At 36.8% G+C, this 18,140-nt stretch overlaps 3 protein-coding genes and 1 long non-coding RNA gene across 4 annotated transcripts; 1 reads left to right on the top strand and 3 right to left on the bottom strand.

The window, feature by feature from the left end:
- On the top strand, positions 4,123-7,283 carry LOC18600757. The gene is made up of 3 exons (XM_007031400.2): positions 4,123-4,302; positions 4,705-6,699; positions 6,836-7,283. The coding sequence occupies exons 2-3, from the start codon at positions 4,709-4,711 to the stop codon at positions 7,047-7,049; spliced, it is 2,205 nt and encodes a 734-aa protein (XP_007031462.2). The 5' UTR covers positions 4,123-4,302; positions 4,705-4,708; the 3' UTR covers positions 7,050-7,283.
- Positions 7,516-8,560, bottom strand: LOC108661658. Its single transcript, XR_001927421.1, has 2 exons — positions 8,401-8,560; positions 7,516-8,165 (listed from the first exon to the last, which is right to left on the bottom strand). It is a non-coding gene; the product is annotated as an uncharacterized LOC108661658 (long non-coding RNA).
- Positions 9,154-11,135, bottom strand: LOC18600758 (GDSL esterase/lipase At3g27950). The gene is made up of 5 exons (XM_018118671.1): positions 10,756-11,135; positions 10,442-10,642; positions 10,093-10,265; positions 9,746-10,016; positions 9,154-9,655 (listed from the first exon to the last, which is right to left on the bottom strand). Exons 1-5 carry the CDS (start codon positions 11,012-11,014, stop codon positions 9,405-9,407), a joined length of 1,155 nt encoding a protein of 384 aa, XP_017974160.1. The 5' UTR covers positions 11,015-11,135; the 3' UTR covers positions 9,154-9,404.
- LOC18600759 (L-aspartate oxidase, chloroplastic) lies at positions 12,379-16,886 on the bottom strand. Its single transcript, XM_007031403.2, has 8 exons — positions 16,621-16,886; positions 16,008-16,152; positions 15,513-15,870; positions 14,782-15,024; positions 14,504-14,560; positions 14,294-14,374; positions 14,035-14,096; positions 12,379-13,780 (listed from the first exon to the last, which is right to left on the bottom strand). The coding sequence occupies exons 2-8, from the start codon at positions 16,139-16,141 to the stop codon at positions 12,769-12,771; spliced, it is 1,947 nt and encodes a 648-aa protein (XP_007031465.1). The 5' UTR covers positions 16,142-16,152; positions 16,621-16,886; the 3' UTR covers positions 12,379-12,768.

Genomic DNA, 18,140 nt, shown 5'->3' on the forward strand with positions numbered 1-18,140 from the left:
CTGTAACCTGTTGGCAAACTTGGGCTCTAATCACAACTTGCTTTTTAGTAAGAAAAATTAACTGCGATATGTTTTGTCTTTCTTTATTTATATCGATCTATTTGATATAATATTTTTAAAAAAAATAAAAAGATGAGACATCTCGATTCCTTTTTTATTAATATTTGATTTAAAAATGTCGATCGCCTAGACATCGATCATGTTAAAAGTTCTTTAACTTAATGCCTGACCTACATTGGCAATTATTCTAAAATCATTGGTGAAAACATTGTTGGGTATGGGAATCTGATGATATATAAATGGGGGTACCCTTCAACTTAAAACTGCACATGTACAGTGGATGAAGAAATGGTCCATATGCACCCTGCTGACTGTAACCCTCATATAGAACCTGCACAGCTTGGTTCACTACAGAAAAAGCTTATTTTTGACTAGTTTCAAAGGAGGTGAAGGAATTAATGTCATTGAGGGGGCCAGTCTGTGGCCAAACTTTTTGGCATTTTGAACCACACATATGTTATATCCCCTTAATTTTCAGTGAATCAATAAAAGTCAAAATTGAAAAGAAAGAAAAGAGATCAGAACCTTTCAAAAAGGTCCAAAAAAATAAATAAAGTTGCCCCTTTGACCTAACCGGGGGATCAGATCCTCTCTCCCTCTTACTTCACTAAAGCTCCATTCCATTCCATTCCATCTCATCTCCAGTTCATCCCCTCACTTTCACAACAAACTTACTCTAGAAAAAAGTCATTACAATAAAATTCCTTCTTTGAAAAAATTACCACACAAGTTAGATTCGAATGCTGAGTTGTGATACCTGTTGGTGCTGAGCTTTGAAATGATACCAAGGTACTTTCTTGATGCTAGGGTTGGATGGCCTGGGTTTCTGTTTGAGTTTGGAAGCTCTTGTCGTCAGCTGATATCTGTGGGACTGGATGCTGCTGTTACTGCACTGTGGTCGCGTCTTACTAAGTGTGGGATCACACTCTAGTGAATCAAGCTTTGAGATACTTGTCTATATGTTAATTTGAGGACAGTGCTAAGCTGGTCTTTGCGTAACTAGGAATGTTGAGTGTCGGGTTTTATAGTCTTCTTTAATCTGGTGTCATGATTTTCACCTCATTAAGAGATATGGTGGGTCTTGATTTATAAATAAGAATCTTTTTTCACTTAATAGATATATCTTTTAAATTGAAAATGTGATAATTTTCTATTTTCTAAACCCTGATTTATAAGATAATTTTTCTTAATTTTTATTCGTGTAATCCTATGTACCAACTAGCTAGCTAGAAAGTCAGTTTTCTCCCAAAATAAATAAAAAGTTACTATCAGTCACTAAATTAAGGCTTGTTTGACTGTTAACAAGGTTTCTTGAGAAGATTATTAACGAGATTAATTTAGACTTTTCTTTGATATGCAAAGCAACTAAACCAGGTAACCAGCTGGGCTAGAGCCAACCAGCTTTGTCTATAAGGAATTTTGGTGGCATTATCAGATTTGGAGTATGAAGTGACAGTTCAACAATTACAGCAGATCTGCATCAACATTCTAGAAAGTGGTTTCTTATTTAAGAACTACTTACAACCTTAACTTCTCCAAAAATATGCTCTAACCTTAAAATAGAAGCTTTTGTTTGCACTTCTTTGAATCCGTCGGTAAATCCTTTACTTTCTTCTTCCCCAAGTTATTTCCATAGTGCACTATAAAGATTTTATGCCCATTACACATGCATATATTTAGCATGTTAATTAAGCTAATTTTGACTTGGTAGTCACGTATTCAATTACATGTTTAAAAAAGGTCAAAGAATCCAACAACTTGTCAAAATAAAGATAGTATTTCCTCACTCAAATCTTATTAATTGTTCAAATGTAAAAACATGCATGACTCAAGTTGGATAATCGTGCAATCCAAACTATCCAACTATAAACCTATATTCTTCCTTTCCAGCAAACCCCAAAAGGCCAAAGGAAAACCCAACATGCTGCCAACAAAGTGAGACTTCAAATCAATCAAGGAACCCTATAATGAAGGAGCCCCACAAGAAAAGAAAATAATTTAAAAAGGGTAGGCACTAAGACACAAGATATATGCAAAGGGAGAGGGTAGGTGGTATTATTCTTTCTATCCTTCTAGTAGTTGGGGTTTGAATATCAGGTGATTAGGCTTTGCCACCATCTCGATGTCCATTTATATATAAATATCAGCAGCAGCTGTCACTGTTGTTTGCTGTTGAAGATGAGACAATTCTACTCGAAAATTGAGGTGAAGTTTAATTGCTGAATAATTAATACCTTTGGTTGGTGTTTCTGTTTTAGATTACTAGCTAATCATGGTACTGGTGGGACACTAAACCTAATAGTAGTGCTAATCCAGAATAGCTCATCATTGGACAGGAATCTGTTAAAGTTCAATAGATATAAGAATAACATACTCAAACCCCACAGTTTATTATGTGTGTAAAGTTGGAGGGAGAGAAAATATTATGAACCTAAACCCCATGACCCCCCAAACTTGGAATAAATATTATGAAGATTGGGTCCTAACCACCAGGTAGGGTTGGGGGTGTCAAAAAGGAAGGGAGTTGCAGGCACCATCAGAATATACTCTACTTATCATAATGCAGCACACATTTATTAAATATATTTAAGTATTCAAAAATACTTTAGGATGTCTTCATGTCTTTTAACTAACTAATTAATCATTTAATTGTATTTGATCCAGCACTTTTTCTCTTTCGACCCTACCTAAAATCTTGTATATAGCTTTACCTTAAAATAAAAAAGAAGACATAAAGTTCCTTTGCTTCATCACACTTCTTTCTCTTGCATACTGTATATTGTCTTGTTTCCTTACTTGTGACTTGTTGATGACTCTACTTTTAGCTTATAAGGGTCCAAGCATTATTAGATCAATAATTTTTTGAGTCTAAATTACGTAATTTTTAAAGATTTAAACTTAAATTACTAATATGTGATAAATTTAAATTTTTATATAAGTCTTAACAATTTGAAATGAGATATTACAATCTCACCCACTTATATCTTTGATATTCTAATTAAGGTCACACATCACAATTCTATCAAAGCTAACTCCACAAGACTAAGATCTCACCAATATAATATGAAATGTCTCATTGGATTGGCACATGTTTGCTATCGATTATAACGGTCCGAGTCCAAACACCACTAGTATAATAACTTTTTGTATTTAAATTACTAATAATCATTGACTTAACCATTATATAAATCTTAATAATCATATTCACTGTTTCATGTTAACCATGACTACTTTAAAATTAGGAGAAAAAATCAATGAACTAGGGACTTAGCTTTGGTTTCTAAAACAGAGCCATACTATAATATAAATACCGATTTTGTAAGAACTTAAGCAAACATAAAGTAGATTTACTATTAAACTTTATTATATGTACTTATAAATGCAAATTATATAACTGTTTAATTATTTTAATATAAGAAAATCATACATATTAGTTTATAAATTGCCTTAAAATGGATGTTTTATTTCCTTATTTGTCTTTAGCAACATTTAAAAATGAGAATAAAATTTTATCCATTTTGGAGTGATGTGGGCCATGGTCAAATTTGGGGCCCACTATTATTGGGCTGCAGTAGGACCACCCAAGGGGGTCAGAAAAAATTGCTGTCCCGAACAAAACAGCAAGAACGAAGCTGGATGTGGTCCACGTGGAGTCCTACAACGATTAAAAGCGGCAACCATATCCCTCCACGTGTCAAAATGAAAACAACCTTTCACGGTTCCTAACGATACAGCCCTGTCATCACAACTTATTCCCCTCGAACCTTTCACCCTTGAAAAGCCGTTAATCGCGCCAATTTTTCAACTGTCTCTCCTTTTCACAGCCCAAAATATATTCCCAAAAACACAATAATTAAAAAAAAAAAGGTTAAATTGGCAGTTGGAGGGCAGCCCAAAAAAAATAAATAAAAAATAAAATAAAAAAGGTTGGGAGAAAAGTCACCTTCTAAATTGCTTCAAAATTCCACCTCTTTTATAGCCCCACACTAATAAATAAATTATTTGCATTAATCTCAATTATTTTAATTTATATTTTCCCCATTTTGCCCCTTTCCTCTTCTCAAAATACCCCATTTCTCCCTCGTCCTTCTATGCCATAAAAAGTTTACATATAAGCCAACAGAGATACAAGTACATGACACCACCCCATTCCTTCTTCTTCGACTTCTTCTTCTGTACATAACACCCAGAGAGAACATCAGCATTTAATTTGGGTTTCTTCATTAAACAGAACTAAATAAGGTACTACTCATTTATCCATTATCGTTATGGAGCATTCATTTTCTTTTTCTTTTTGTTGTAGCTGTTTTTGGTTTAGTGGTCTTATTGTGATGTTGATCATTGAATTTTCTTGGCTAAATTTAGCAACTGGTTTTCACTTTCTTGTTGTTGTTGTTGTAGTAGTTAGTCTTTGACTTGTACAATGAATTGGATGTTAAGTTACTTTGGTTAGCTTTGTTGGGATACTATGGAAGAATTTGACAATGAGTATGGAATTTTTTTTCTTGGGATTTTGATGATGGAAAGGTTTACATTGTTCATGGTTGGCTTAACCTCATGATTGTTTCTTTTCTGGTTCATTATTGGTTTTCTCTGTGCACTTCGGTGCTTTACTTGTGAAGTTTGCATTGATTTTTTTGGCAGAGCAATGCCTGGATTAGCTATGGATGCAATAAATGGAGAAAGCGGAGTCGATGAACCTAATAATGGGTTTTGCACTCCCTACAAGGATAGCTTTAATCAGGAAAGGTCTCCGAGAAGTGCATTGAGTCCACAGAGTCAGCAGAGTGATTCCATTGATTTAGCCATTGATGGGGTGGTGGAAACCTCCATCGAGCAGCTTTATCACAATGTCTACGAGATGCAAAGCTCTGACCAATCACCATCGATGACTAGCTATGGATCATATGGTGAGGAATCAAGGATTGATTCAGAATTGCGCCATCTTGTTGGGGACTTCGGTGTTGTTGAAATGACAAAGGAGGTGGTGGCAGAGAAGAAAGAAGAAGGCAGTGTTGGTGACTTGACCCCTAAAAAGGAAAATGTATCTAGTGACAAAAAGCCTGTGAAGAAGAAGATCAAGAATCAAACTCCAGGTGTTAAGCATCGTTCTCGCTTGCAATTGGATTCTGAAGCATCAGCAAAGTCAAGTCCACAGAGCAAATCTTCCCGGGATAAAACTCCAGTTGAAAAGCGGTATGAGAAGAATGCAAGAAAACTAAATGCGGCTTCCCCTCTGAGGAAACAGAGGAATTTTGCTTTACTTGGTGCAAAGTTTCAGAATGGAACTGGGGATAACCTAGAGGCAGGGTTGGAGAATCCAGACCTTGGACCATTTCTACTGAAACAGACAAGGGATATGATGTCTTCTGGTGAAAATCCTCAGAAAGCCCTTGAAATGGCTCTTCGAGCCACGAAATCATTTGAGATTTGTGCAAATGGCAAACCAAGTTTAGAGCTCGTCATGTCTCTGCATGTTCTGGCAGCATTGTACTACAACTTAGGACAGTACAACGAGGCAATTCCTGTTCTTGAGCGCTCAATTGAAATTCCAGTGATTGAGGATGGCCAAACTCATGCACTTGCTAAATTTGCTGGATGCATGCAATTGGGTGATACCTATGCAATGTTGGGTCAAATTGAGAATTCGATATTGTGTTATACAGCAGGTTTGGAGATTCAGAGACAAGTTTTGGGAGAAACTGATCCTCGAGTTGGTGAGACATGTCGATATGTGGCAGAAGCACATGTTCAAGCACTGCAATTTGATGAGGCTGAGAAGCTTTGTCAAATGGCCCTTGACATCCACAGGGAGAATGGTGCTCCTCCTTCTATCGAAGAAGCTGCTGACAGGAGACTTATGGGACTCATCTGTGATTCCAAAGGAGATTATGAGTCAGCTCTTGAGCATTACGTTTTAGCTAGCATGGCCTTGGCAGCCAATGGTCATGAAGTGGATGTCGCTTCAATTGATTGTAGCATTGGGGATGCATATTTATCGATGGCTCGGTTCGATGAGGCGGTTTTTGCCTACCAGAAAGCGCTCACAGTATTTAAATCAGCAAAAGGAGAGAATCATCCAACAGTTGCTTCAGTTTTCGTTCGTTTGGCTGATTTGTACAATAAGATAGGAAAACTTAGGGATTCCAGAACTTATTGTGAAAATGCACTCAGGATTTATGGAAAGCCGAATCCTGGGATCCCCTCCGAAGAGATTGCCAGTGGTCTCATTGACATTGCTGCCATGTATCAATCTATGAATGAATTGGATCAGGCACTCAAACTACTTAAGAAGGCTTTAAGCATTTTCGGCGAAGCCCCAGGTCAACAAAGCACAATTGCAGGCATTGAGGCACAGATGGGAGTCATGTATTACATGATGGGGAGCTATGCTGACTCCTACAACACCTTCAAAAGTGCCATTTCAAAGTTTCGAGCTAGTGGAGAGAAAAAGTCTGCCCTGTTTGGGATTACTCTGAACCAAATGGGTCTTGCCTGCGTGCAGCTGTATGCAATAAATGAGGCAGCTGATCTGTTTGAAGAAGCAAGGAGCATATTGGAGAAAGAATATGGTCCTTATCACCCTGATACATTGGGGGTATACAGCAATCTGGCTGGAACCTATGATGCAATGGGAAGGTACAATCTTTTCTCTTAAATTCTAGCAATGTCATTTAAGTGATTAATCTGTTTTCTGAACTCAAGGCTGCAAAATTCTGGACCTTTTTACTTTTAATTTGTAGTTCTCATGTTTTACAAATTTTATGTTTCACAGATTGGATGATGCCATCGAGCTTTTAGATTATGTTGTTGACATGAGAGAGGAGAAGCTTGGAACAGCAAATCCTGATGTCATTGATGAGAAACGAAGGTTGGGTGAGTTATTGAAGGAAGCAGGCAGGGTCCGGAGCAGAAAATCAAGATCACTGGTAACCCTCCTCGACACCAGCAATCAGATAATGAAGGATGATGGAATTAAGGTATCATAATGCTGCTCATGTAAATACGGTTCATCTGTATAAATATACCATTCTGAAAGAGGATTAGGTGGTTGGTTCAGCAGACACATACCAAAAGCCTGGTTTCAACAGTTGTCTTGAGGGGTCAAGAGAAAATTTGCATTTATGGTTCATTTATCACGGAATTGTTGATATTCCTTTGTAACATTTTTCTCTGTATGTTTCAATTTTTAATAAAGAAAATGGTGGCGTTTTGTTTTCTTAGTACTGGTTCACCAAACCATCCATTTATTGAAATACATATCAGTTCATTGTTGTGTTTTCCAGTGGTCACATCGGTTCATTGTTGGAAAACTCCTGGATTGGGAAATAAATTGACTAATCTAACTAGCAAAGATAAGTTGCCTTCCAAGTCTTGAAAACCTTTGTGGCAGTGGTTGGCCATGGTGTTCCAAGTGATATGCAAGTTTAACAGGCTGATAATGAAATAATTGACTAATCTACCAAAGTTTGAAAGGCATTTGTCGGCATCCTTGCCCTTCCCTTCATTGTAAGTAATCAAGGTAGATTGTTGCACAACACTGAAGAAACAATCTGAAATGGACAAACTTCCCTATTTGCTTCAAATGCTAAGCTAACATTCATCAGTGATCGACTACTGATAAACCAGAAAACTTTCCCCTTTCCTCTTTACTTTTGTGATATTAAGGAAAGTGAGGCTTGCTTATCAAGAAAGTCCTCAATCAAACAGTTAAACTGAACTGGCTTACAAGGAAGCATAGGCCTTAATCTAACAATATTACCATATAAAGTATTTTCCCTAATCCCTAAGCTAATATGACAAAGCAACACAATTTTTACATTCATGAGAAAATGACAACTCTCCTCAATTTGAGCTGGTGGGTCAGAGAATGACCCATTGAAGATGCAAATTGCAGGCGACAAGTTAGTTGCCTGAGTGTGCGTATGGCACCACAGCTAATACGACTGTATTGAATGTCACATGGATCATAATGATGAACTGTTCCATTGACCTAGGCTTTGGCCAGGCAAGATTATTCTGGGGCAACATCAATTGTGTACAAGGAAGGCCTCTGAGAAGTCATCTGCCAGAAGGTGAATGCTTTTGATTGATGGGTTATTTTCCTGGATGTGGAAAATGACCAAACAAAGTATAAGATGCCTTTATTTAATTGATTGGTAAACCAGAATTGACAGTTAGGACTTGGGAACCTACAATGCACAAGACACAGAAGCCCAAACCAACAAAAGACCTTGATAAAGGCCATAGTCTCATGGCAGAGCAACAATAGATTAAGAAGCAAATGTTGGATCTTTGTCTTCTTAGTTGAAGAAAGAAGTGGGCTGAAAAGTCACTTACCAAACCATTTCTTTTGAGTTATAAAGACAGGATCCACAACACCAATGATGGTTATCCTTGGTATAGCCTGAGTTGATAGAGAAAAGGGTCATGACATTACTACTATTACTTTTGAGAGCACATATTCCAAAAATTGGACTCAATTGAATTGGTCTAAGGGGTGGTACTATTATTTCAATATATGAGATCCTTTATTTACTTTATAAGTGAGTAACATAATCATGTATTGGTCTTTCAATTTTATCAATATTCAATATTGATAAAGCATAGATTAGGAATATTTAGAAACGACACTTTAATGCAAAAGAGATATCATGATTATTACTTTTTATAATTTCTTTTGTAAAGCATGTTTAACTCTTTCAACTTTATCGTATTAATTAAAAATAAAAATTATAAACATAAAAATAAACAAAAACTTTATTAAATGTAATAATGATGTATAGCTATATCCCGTCAATTCACCTATAGAGCATACATTAACTCCACCAATTAGCATACAGCTCATGTCCTCATCCATTGAGGTTATTGATATCTAATGCTCACCAAGTTAAGTATTTATTTCAACAAAAAAGTTATGATCCCTTTGAAAATGCTGCACCATGTGTCTCTGAAGAGACAAGAGTAATGGCAAGCACATTGCTTCGTCACATAATGAAACTTTCAACCAGTTATCAACAACCATTTGCCATGAGTCATTGGTAAAGCTAAAAAGGCAGGTTTAAACAAAATGCTTAAGCAATAAAAAAAAGATGATGCTAAAAGATACAATATTGATTGCTAATGTGTTACTGGCATCAGGAGAATGATACTAAGTGCAGTATAAATTTATATAGAAATGCTTTTGGGAATTGGGATATCTTGTCCCTAACGTTTTCTGATCAATTGATAAGACTGTTGTCTTAAGATATATAATTTATAGTGCCAAAAGAAGGTAAACACTACAATATCTCTGTCAAATTTCTGAGCAAACATACCATGATTGCTATTCTTTTTTCTCATCATCACATGTTTCTTTGATGATGACAAGCATCTTGAATTGGGACTGGTGGGTCAGAGAGGGAGCCATTCAGAATGCGGTCTGCCACCCACATGTTAGCTGCCTGGGAGTAATGTATACCATCCCAGCTAATGTGCCTTGATGGATGATTGCAAGGGTCGCCATACACTGTTCCATTCACTATGGCTTTTTTTCCACAATTAATGTGGTTTCCATAAAAACTTCCACAGCAAAAATTAACTGGATCAACATAACCTGCCATAAGAACAACAGTTGCAGTTAATCTCTACTTTTCCCAGCTGCTTAGTTTAAATGCCTGCATTGCAGTTTTCGAACATGTTTTACCTAGAGTCTTCGCGCTGCTAATGAGTCCATATTTGGCTGAATAGACATCAACATATGTGAATTTGGCAAAGGGGAGTTGTGTCCTTAACCGGGATATCTTGTCCTTAAGCTGCCTGTTAAACTCCATAGCCACCTCATTTAGAGGCTTCACACATCCATTCTTATCTAGAATACCCGGCTTTGACTTGTCATGTAGAACATTATAAGGCAAGCAACCAAGGGGACCTGTATTATGTACCCAAAAGAACCTTGCCCCTTCCTTGTATAGTAGCTGAAACCAGGACAAGTGACAGCATTAGTTCACCTATAGATTGGAACACTTCTGCTAAAAAATTGTTGTTGCTTACATGAATAGCTTGGGACAACTGGCCTATGATATTGGGAATAGATGCTCTAACTTGGTTTTCTGTTGTGACTTGGAAACCATGGGCAAGATCATTTTGTCCAATATCAAATGTGTACAGAGCCTGTGAGAATTCTGCAGGCCTTGGTAGATTGCTAATCGTTACGGGAATTCTTCCTGATGTCATAATTCACAAAAAAAAAAATAAAGTATGATTTCTAATAGAATTCAGTAGAAAATTGATAGTATATCCAAGCAACTTCAGCAGACAAGAAAGTAAACACTGTAAGAGTTGTTCTCTTAATCCTAGCATACAAAATTTTGATGTAAAATATATAGAGGGAAAGACTTACTACTGAGGCTAAGTTGATTGTAGAGAGCAGTGGTGCGAGCTTTAAATTGAATGAACTGTGAAATCTGAACCCCGAGATTGAATGGACTATAACCAGGTGGTCTAATGGATGAACCTCCAGTTGCAAAATTAGCACCATGCCTGAAATTTGTCCCAACTGAGTCCAGGTATGCACTAAGGTATGGTAACTGCAGATTCTCAGCTGCAACAAGCAACAAAATGGAAAATTCAAAGATGTAAGTTGAAGCATATATATTCAGAATGGGGCTAACGTTTTGCCAAGAATAGCCAGGAAGACACGTGATGTAAGCTTGCCTATAAAATCTATGATGAGGCGACCATCACAGGCTCTGCCTGCAGGATGTCCAAAGAAGGTTTCTCCATTCGGTGGAGGGATTTCTGTAAATGCTGCAGATATTCCCCCAGTATCTGAATTTGAGTCCCCAAAGTTGTATATTGCTGGAAACCCACATGACAGTGAACCACCATCACTTTTCACTGCCGCCCATTGTGCTGCCAATCCAAAAACCAAGATCCCAAAAGTGTAAAACAGTTTCCAGGACTCCTCCATCATCTTTCTTAGCAGAAGCTAAACTCTTTCAAGAGTTTAAGCAAATCTTGCACTGCCTACACTAATATAAGCCTTAAAGAGTTAAAAAGCTACCGACTTGAACAGTGTGGACAGTGAGTGAGATCTTTCTGACAGTTTAAGTTTTGGATTCTGGCATGATTAGAAAAAGACATGAATCACCATTCATTGAATTGGAAGCATCAGACATGGCCCATATGGATAATGGGGACATCAACTTTCTTTATGAAATTTCAAAATTATTCACTTTACTTTGTTATTATTCGGCATGGGGGACATTACAAATGGTCCACCGAAAATTAAATATATATGTGGTACTAGGTCCAACTGGCATATGGTCCCTTTACTCTTTGCTGTGATGATGATTTGACATCAGAATGATCATTATGAACATAGATTTTAGGCTATTGAGAATTTGATATCTCAAGCTCGAATTTCTAAACATTATCTCAATCTGCCACACCCCGTTCCGTTTAGGCTATTGATGCAACTAGAATGACTTGCAATCTTTCTAAATTGACAAGAACGCCTAACATTCACCTATGGACCCACTAGAATTGAATGATATCAAATGTTTTCCAACTGCTTCGTAAGTACATTTCTAAAGTGATAATAGCTAGCATGCCGAAAGCAATTACCACTATGAGTCTGGCATGATTCATGAGAAAGAGAAGGTAGAGCCTGTGATTACAACACAAGCTTGATAGCATACCAAAAAGCTGCCTGGAGGGTCCTTAACTGTGATCCAGTCTTTTATTTCTAGGGAAGGGAAGGAGTGGTTGGGGATGAAATGAGAAGTTGCCAAGGATAGATTCAGTGGAACATGTAATATTCCCCCAATCCCATGTTCTTAACTATGGTATACAGGACAGATTTGAAAACTTGGAAGCGAAAAATCGTGAATAAGCCCATAACTCATGACACCAAGAGTGTTCTTGCCAACACATTCCAAGATAATGCAGGACTGGATTTATTTATAGTGAATTTGTCAATCCAGAGAAACTGGTGCCAACAAATTTCTGGCCATTTCCACTGTAGACAATTTCCCCTTATCTTCGTTCTTATCCATACTGTTCTGGTAGAAGTTAAAGACATGATCATTCTAGAAACAGACTCCTGATAATGTAGTATCATATTGCTTCAGGATGCAGAAAATTTAAAGGAGTCACTGCCAGAAAACCAGGCAGTTCTGTTAGGATTTAGGTGGGAAAAAGAATCATTTTCAGTAGACTTGACTGAGGATGATGATGATCACAATGGATTGGATTAACATGTGATAGAATGACTGTGATGCTCTTACAATAATCTAAATTGGTCTGCCTTTGAACAACAGGAATAACACAACAATATCATCAACGAAGGAAGTAAATTATCTGCTAGTATAACAACTGCGGTTCCATGGTTCTTGACATGACTAATATACAATCTGATAAACTGCTACATTATCATGATTTGCAGGTTAGACTAAACCGATAAAAGAAAACTATTCTGATGACATGATCATTCTGGAATTGAATAGAAAACTTTCCTTTATTTCTATAAGAATGAATCAGAAACACTTAAACGGGGATGGGAGAGGAACAAGGACACCCTAGCTTTTCTTTAAAGTGCCCTAAATATGCTGTAAGGCAGATCTCTTTCCTTGCCAAAGGTTTTCCAATGCAAGTGATCAAATAAATGATAAACTATAACCCAATTGATACAAGTTTTCATAGATGAATTGAAAACCAAACCATGGACTAATACATGGGTTGCTGGTGTAGTTGTCGTGAACTCCACGTACTCATCATATGGGAACTGGGGAAAATCACTGTTGGTAACCTCTTACTTTCCTCCAAATGAGGAAAATCAATCATGTAGTGAAGCCCGCGGCTCTCATGCCTAGCAAGGGCACTGCTTACCACTAGCTTTGCACAACAAAAGAGGTTCCTCATTTCACAAGCATCAAGTGCCACCATTGTCTGCTGCCACCCATGCTCAAATAAGTATGTCTCCCATTTAGCCTCCAACTCACCAATTTTTTGCTCTGCCTCTTGTAGTCTTGTTGTTGATCGAACAATCCCAACGTACTTCCACATGACTGATTGTAGTTCTTTCCTCACTTCCTTTGTTGTCCTTAATATTTTGTGCATTACATCACTCCCGAGTGATTTGGGGACAACAGGCTGGGTCCACAAATTAGAAGCACTAAGATCAAGACTAGAACTCTTCATGTGATCAATTGAGGGCTGGACAGCTCTTCGTGCAAAAACTAAAGCCTCAAGCAATGAGTTGCTAGCGAGTCTATTTGCTCCATGCAAACCTGTGCATGCAACCTCACCTGCTACATACAAACCATGCACATTTGTCTCTCCCTGGAGCCCAGCGCGGACTCCTCCACACATGTAATGGGCAGCAGGAACCACAGGAATTGGCTGCTGAGTGATGTCTAGGCCATGCTGGAGGCACTCAGCAGCAATGTTAGGGAAGTGGGAGAGAATCTTTTCTCTTGGTTTATGACTTATATCCAGCAGCACATACTTCTCATTGCGCTTCTTAAGTTGATCATCAATACTTCTTGCAACCACATCCCTTGGAGCAAGCTCAGCTCTCTCATCATAGAAGGGCATAAACCGCTCCATACTTAAATTGAAGAGGATGCCTCCATCACCTCTTACAGCTTCGGTGACAAGAAATGCATTTTCTCGAGTTTTCTTTGGCTTGATAGGAAGGCCTTCATCAGCCAAGGCTGTTGGATGAAACTGCACAAATCTGAGAAGAAATAATTCCATACAAACAGTCAAAAACGCCAACAACCCAAATCTATCTGCACATCCTAAACCAAAAGATGATCACGTTCAATATAAATAATCAAAATGATTCCACTTCCTTGTCATCTAGAGTCCTCCATGATTTTACATAATTATAGATATCAGAAACAATAGTACAACAATGTTCCTTTTAATAATAAGTCATGTTTCACAAATTACAAAGAGTACTAATGAAGATGTATTATTGTTACTCACTCCATGTTGGAAATCACCGCTTGAGCTCGATGGGCCATAGCCATCCCATCTCCAGTCGCCACCTATAAGAACAAGTGAAGAATTTGAACTACTCAGATGGTGCACTGCACTCATAACCAACAAGCTGAATCGCTTATAAATAACCAGAGAAAAAAAAATAGTACTAAATGATTCGTGAATGAATATACACATGAGAAAAAAGAAAAGAGAACACAAGGGAAACAATGAAATGCAGCAAAAACTCAAAATGAAGAAGTACCGGGGGATTTGTGGTTGATGGATAGATATGCCCTGCACCACCTGATGCCAATAATGTTACCTTTGAAACGAATCGGACAACCTGGAAGAGCCAGGGGAAAGATTAAAAAACAAAGAATAATCAGTGTCAAGATACAGACATGAAATATATTCAGTAAAGTGATACCAGATGAAACTTAAGAAAGGTTACTTAGATAGACCCTCTCCTCACCTCTTGTGTTTCAGTATTTAAAGCATCAACACCATGACAAACTGTGTCAGAACCATACTGCAAACCATCAAGGCTTTCATTTTAGTATTAAACATACACTAGATTCTAATGAAATAAGCCAATCAAATAAGCACAATTTTATAAATGTCCATAATAATTTCACCCAAATCTTAAGCCTTGAAAGAGTATGCTAATACAATGATACAAGAAACTCAATTGGCACTGTAAAGTAGTATAATATAAAATTCAAATCATCACTGAAGGGGAAAATGTAGAACCTGAGAAGTAAGCAAATCTATTGCAAAATGGTGCTTGAACACAACAATATTGGGATCATTGATAACTGCCTCTAATAGAGCCCGCTCAATCTCTCTTCCAGTCATGTCAGCAGCATGAACAATTCTGTGATGAGAATGCCCCCCCTCCCTTGCTAGATGCAAGTTCCCATCCTCCCCATGGTCAAATGATGCACCCATGGCAATCAATTCTCTAATTCTATCAGGTCCTTCCGTACAGACAACCTGGAGAAACAGATCAAATTCAAAGGAAACCTCAGTAATGAGCTAGAATGCTGGAGATGACCACAAACTTAACTATGCATGCCTGCCTCTGCAAACCTACTTTACCAGTGGCTGCTGTAATCTCACATGTTTAAATTTCAGAACACCTCAATATTTAATAACTAAACTTTCTAAGATGAAAAAAAAAAAATTTAAAAACAGACATCATTCTTATTGCACAAACGACAGGAATTGATTAAAAATTTAACTCAAAGTGATTTTGGGAGGTAACAAAGGCCTGTGTACTAAAACTATTTCTGAGAGATAATGGATCAACCTTCTCTCCCTTGATTGCAAGCACAATGTTGGACTGCGAAATGCCTTTCACTCAGATCATTTTTTATTTAAATTAAGTTTCTAGTTGCTCACAGAGCAAAAAAGTTCATGTGAAAAATAAAAAGGATTGATGAAGGAATACTGCCGACTAGAAGAAAGAATCTCGAACTAACTTTGACAGTCTCCTCATCACATAGATAAGCCCCTGCCACAATTGTATCCTGCATGTGACTCTCCACAGAATCTGAAGGACACAGCACAGCACTAACACCACCTTGTGCATAGTTTGTATTACTCTCATGAGGCTCAGCCTTCGTGATAACTGCCACAGTTCCATGTTTCGCAACTTCAAGAGCATAACGAAGACCTGCAACTCCGCTGCCAATGACAGCAAAATCAAAATACTTTGTTGAACCATCTTTCAAGTAAGCTGATGTGGTGACTGTCCTGAAGGACTTCCAATTTTCTCTCACCGGATAATGAGAAAAATTACACCTATGGATCTGCAAAAACTTGGATACCCCACGTGACCTGGAAAATCTCCCAAAAAGAAACCATAGATATAGTTAGAAGCTTTGCTGAGAATTGAAAACTCCACTGCTCTGATATAACATCTTTCAACAAATACAGAAACGAAATAGACTGTAATTAAGATTCTTAATAAATACCATGAGAGCTCTCTCTGCAGGCATCCATTGATTGTCACACCAGGAACCCAAAGAGCTTGTCTATAACCTTGTCCCCAGTAAAAGTTCATCCCATATTGCAACTGGCCACCTACATAAGCTACACTGGCAGCCATCACAACACCCTCTGAAAAATCAGCAAGAACAACAACAAGATAATCAGGCCAGAGCTTTGTACCAGAAAAGCAAAAAATCTTCGCAAAAAATGCTTCTTTTCTCTTCTTTTGACTTCACTGATTAGATGAACAACCAAGGAAGATAGAAAGGACCAAATTTTTTAATCCATGTAGTCCTCCATATATTCATGAAACGCATTTAGAAAGAAAACTATCGCTGCCCTCCATAAGAAAAATCCAAGTTTTGCATTACTTTAACTCCATTTCAAAGCAAACCAGAAAAATTATTCAGAAGCCAAAGAAAAAGTGAAATTCCTAATACTTCAATACCGATCTAACTGAAACAAAGAAAGAACCTTCCAAAAGGAGAAGTTAAAGCTGAAAACAACATATTTATTCATATCAAAACAAAACCCAGATCCCATAATTCATTGAAACATTGAGTAAACATAAAAGAAGAAAAACAAGTCAATACTCACAACAAAATAAAGGAAAATCTGAGTCTGGGTGTTGTTGTTTTTGGTCTTTAGAAGGTGAAACTAACCATACCAGTCAATAAAAGATGAGGAATAGGGATTGAAGGAAATTTAGGAGGAAGGAGAGCTCGAAGAAGAGAAAACTACAATGGCGGGCGAGACGCCACACCAAGATTTTCTAGCGCTTGTTGCTCCTCCACCCCGGAACCATCCTTGCAATTCGCGCCTTCTTTAGCCTTTTGTGAGCCGCCTACTTTTTTTTTTCCTTTTTTTTTTCTCTTTTTGTCTTTTATTGTAATAAGATCCTGTTTAATCTCTTCTCTAATAAGCACTTCACTTGATCAAATCAAGCATGAGATCAACAAAAAGGCAAACCACATGCAATGCTGGGAATCCAATAACATATTTTTAATCCTGATATAAACTGGAACCATCCAAAATTTCTTATTAAAATTAATAATAATAGAAAGCACCCAAATTAAAATCTTAATTTTGTAGTTTAGGGCTTGATTAATCATAGAAAATGCAAAACCAACATTACTTTGTCCATTCAAACGCTGAGGAGGTAGTCAAAAAAGTTATCATATGGACCCACATAGTATATATTTTTGGGAACATTAGTGTTAAGATTTATATAATAATTAAATCAATCATTATTTAAATTTATAAAAATCACTTAATTTAATTTTGAAAAATTATTAGATAAGTGGTGCTTGGATTAGATAAATGTAATTGACATTAAACTATGTATCAAAATGCCTCTGAGATCTTAATTACGTAAAATAGATATTGATTATAATTATAATGATTGTAATTATAATATATGGTTGTGACGAATACATCAAGAATTTGAGTAGATAAAATTGTAATATCTTATTTTATATCAAAATTGAATATAATTATTAAAATTTATATAAAAATTTAAATTAATTATTACTAATTATTTAAATTTAAATTTTTTAAAATTATTTAATTCAAAGTGTAACCTCACGTTCTCGTGGAAAAGGATGAGACAAAGTTGTAGTTAAGAGGGTCATTCATAGAAAGAGCAAAAGCCAACTCAAGAGGCTTTTCGGCTTGTACTAAAGGTCTGGCATTGTCCACTTCATGAGAATATGTGGCCCTAATTTTGTGGGTTCCACCATAATTTCTTGACAAATAGTATTGCTGTATGTGAATAACTAGCCACCTATTTCTCGTGGCCCTCCAACTTTCCCATAAATTTTGTCAAAATGAAAATAAATAATATCAAATTGATTATTGGTTTTTAAATATTTGAAATATGAATTTATTTTTATTCTTAATGAGACGAAATATTTAGATTCCACAACTGAAAAAGCCCATCTTCCGCGTATGGAGCTTGTGTTACTGGGGCCACAAAGGTACAACCACGTGTCATGTAAGGAGGGCTACCGAGTGAACATGTAACAATTGTTTCGTGTAATTGGAATAAAAGAAAAATAATAATTTTATAATTTAATTTATAAAATATAAGGTAAAATATACTAATATTTTTAACTTTT

The sequence above is a fragment of the Theobroma cacao genome, chromosome 4, assembly GCF_000208745.1.
Source record: "Theobroma cacao cultivar B97-61/B2 chromosome 4, Criollo_cocoa_genome_V2, whole genome shotgun sequence".
NCBI lineage: Eukaryota > Viridiplantae > Streptophyta > Magnoliopsida > Malvales > Malvaceae > Theobroma > Theobroma cacao.

Coding starts and splice junctions, on each gene's coding strand:
- LOC18600757 (XM_007031400.2), top strand. CDS start 4,709: ATGCCTGGATTAGCTATGGATGCAATAAATGGAGAAAGCGGAGTCGAT. Junction 6,700..6,835: donor ACCTATGATGCAATGGGAAG/GTACAATCTTTT, acceptor TATGTTTCACAG/ATTGGATGATGCCATCGAGC.
- LOC18600758 (XM_018118671.1), bottom strand. CDS start 11,014: ATGATGGAGGAGTCCTGGAAACTGTTTTACACTTTTGGGATCTTGGTT. Junction 10,266..10,441: donor CAATCAACTTAGCCTCAGTA/GTAAGTCTTTCC, acceptor TTATGACATCAG/GAAGAATTCCCGTAACGATT. Junction 9,656..9,745: donor TAGCAGCGCGAAGACTCTAG/GTAAAACATGTT, acceptor TTCTTATGGCAG/GTTATGTTGATCCAGTTAAT.
- LOC18600759 (XM_007031403.2), bottom strand. CDS start 16,141: ATGGCTGCCAGTGTAGCTTATGTAGGTGGCCAGTTGCAATATGGGATG. Junction 14,375..14,503: donor TAAATACTGAAACACAAGAG/GTGAGGAGAGGG, acceptor TGGCTCTTCCAG/GTTGTCCGATTCGTTTCAAA. Junction 13,781..14,034: donor GCGGTGATTTCCAACATGGA/GTGAGTAACAAT, acceptor ATTTCTTCTCAG/ATTTGTGCAGTTTCATCCAA.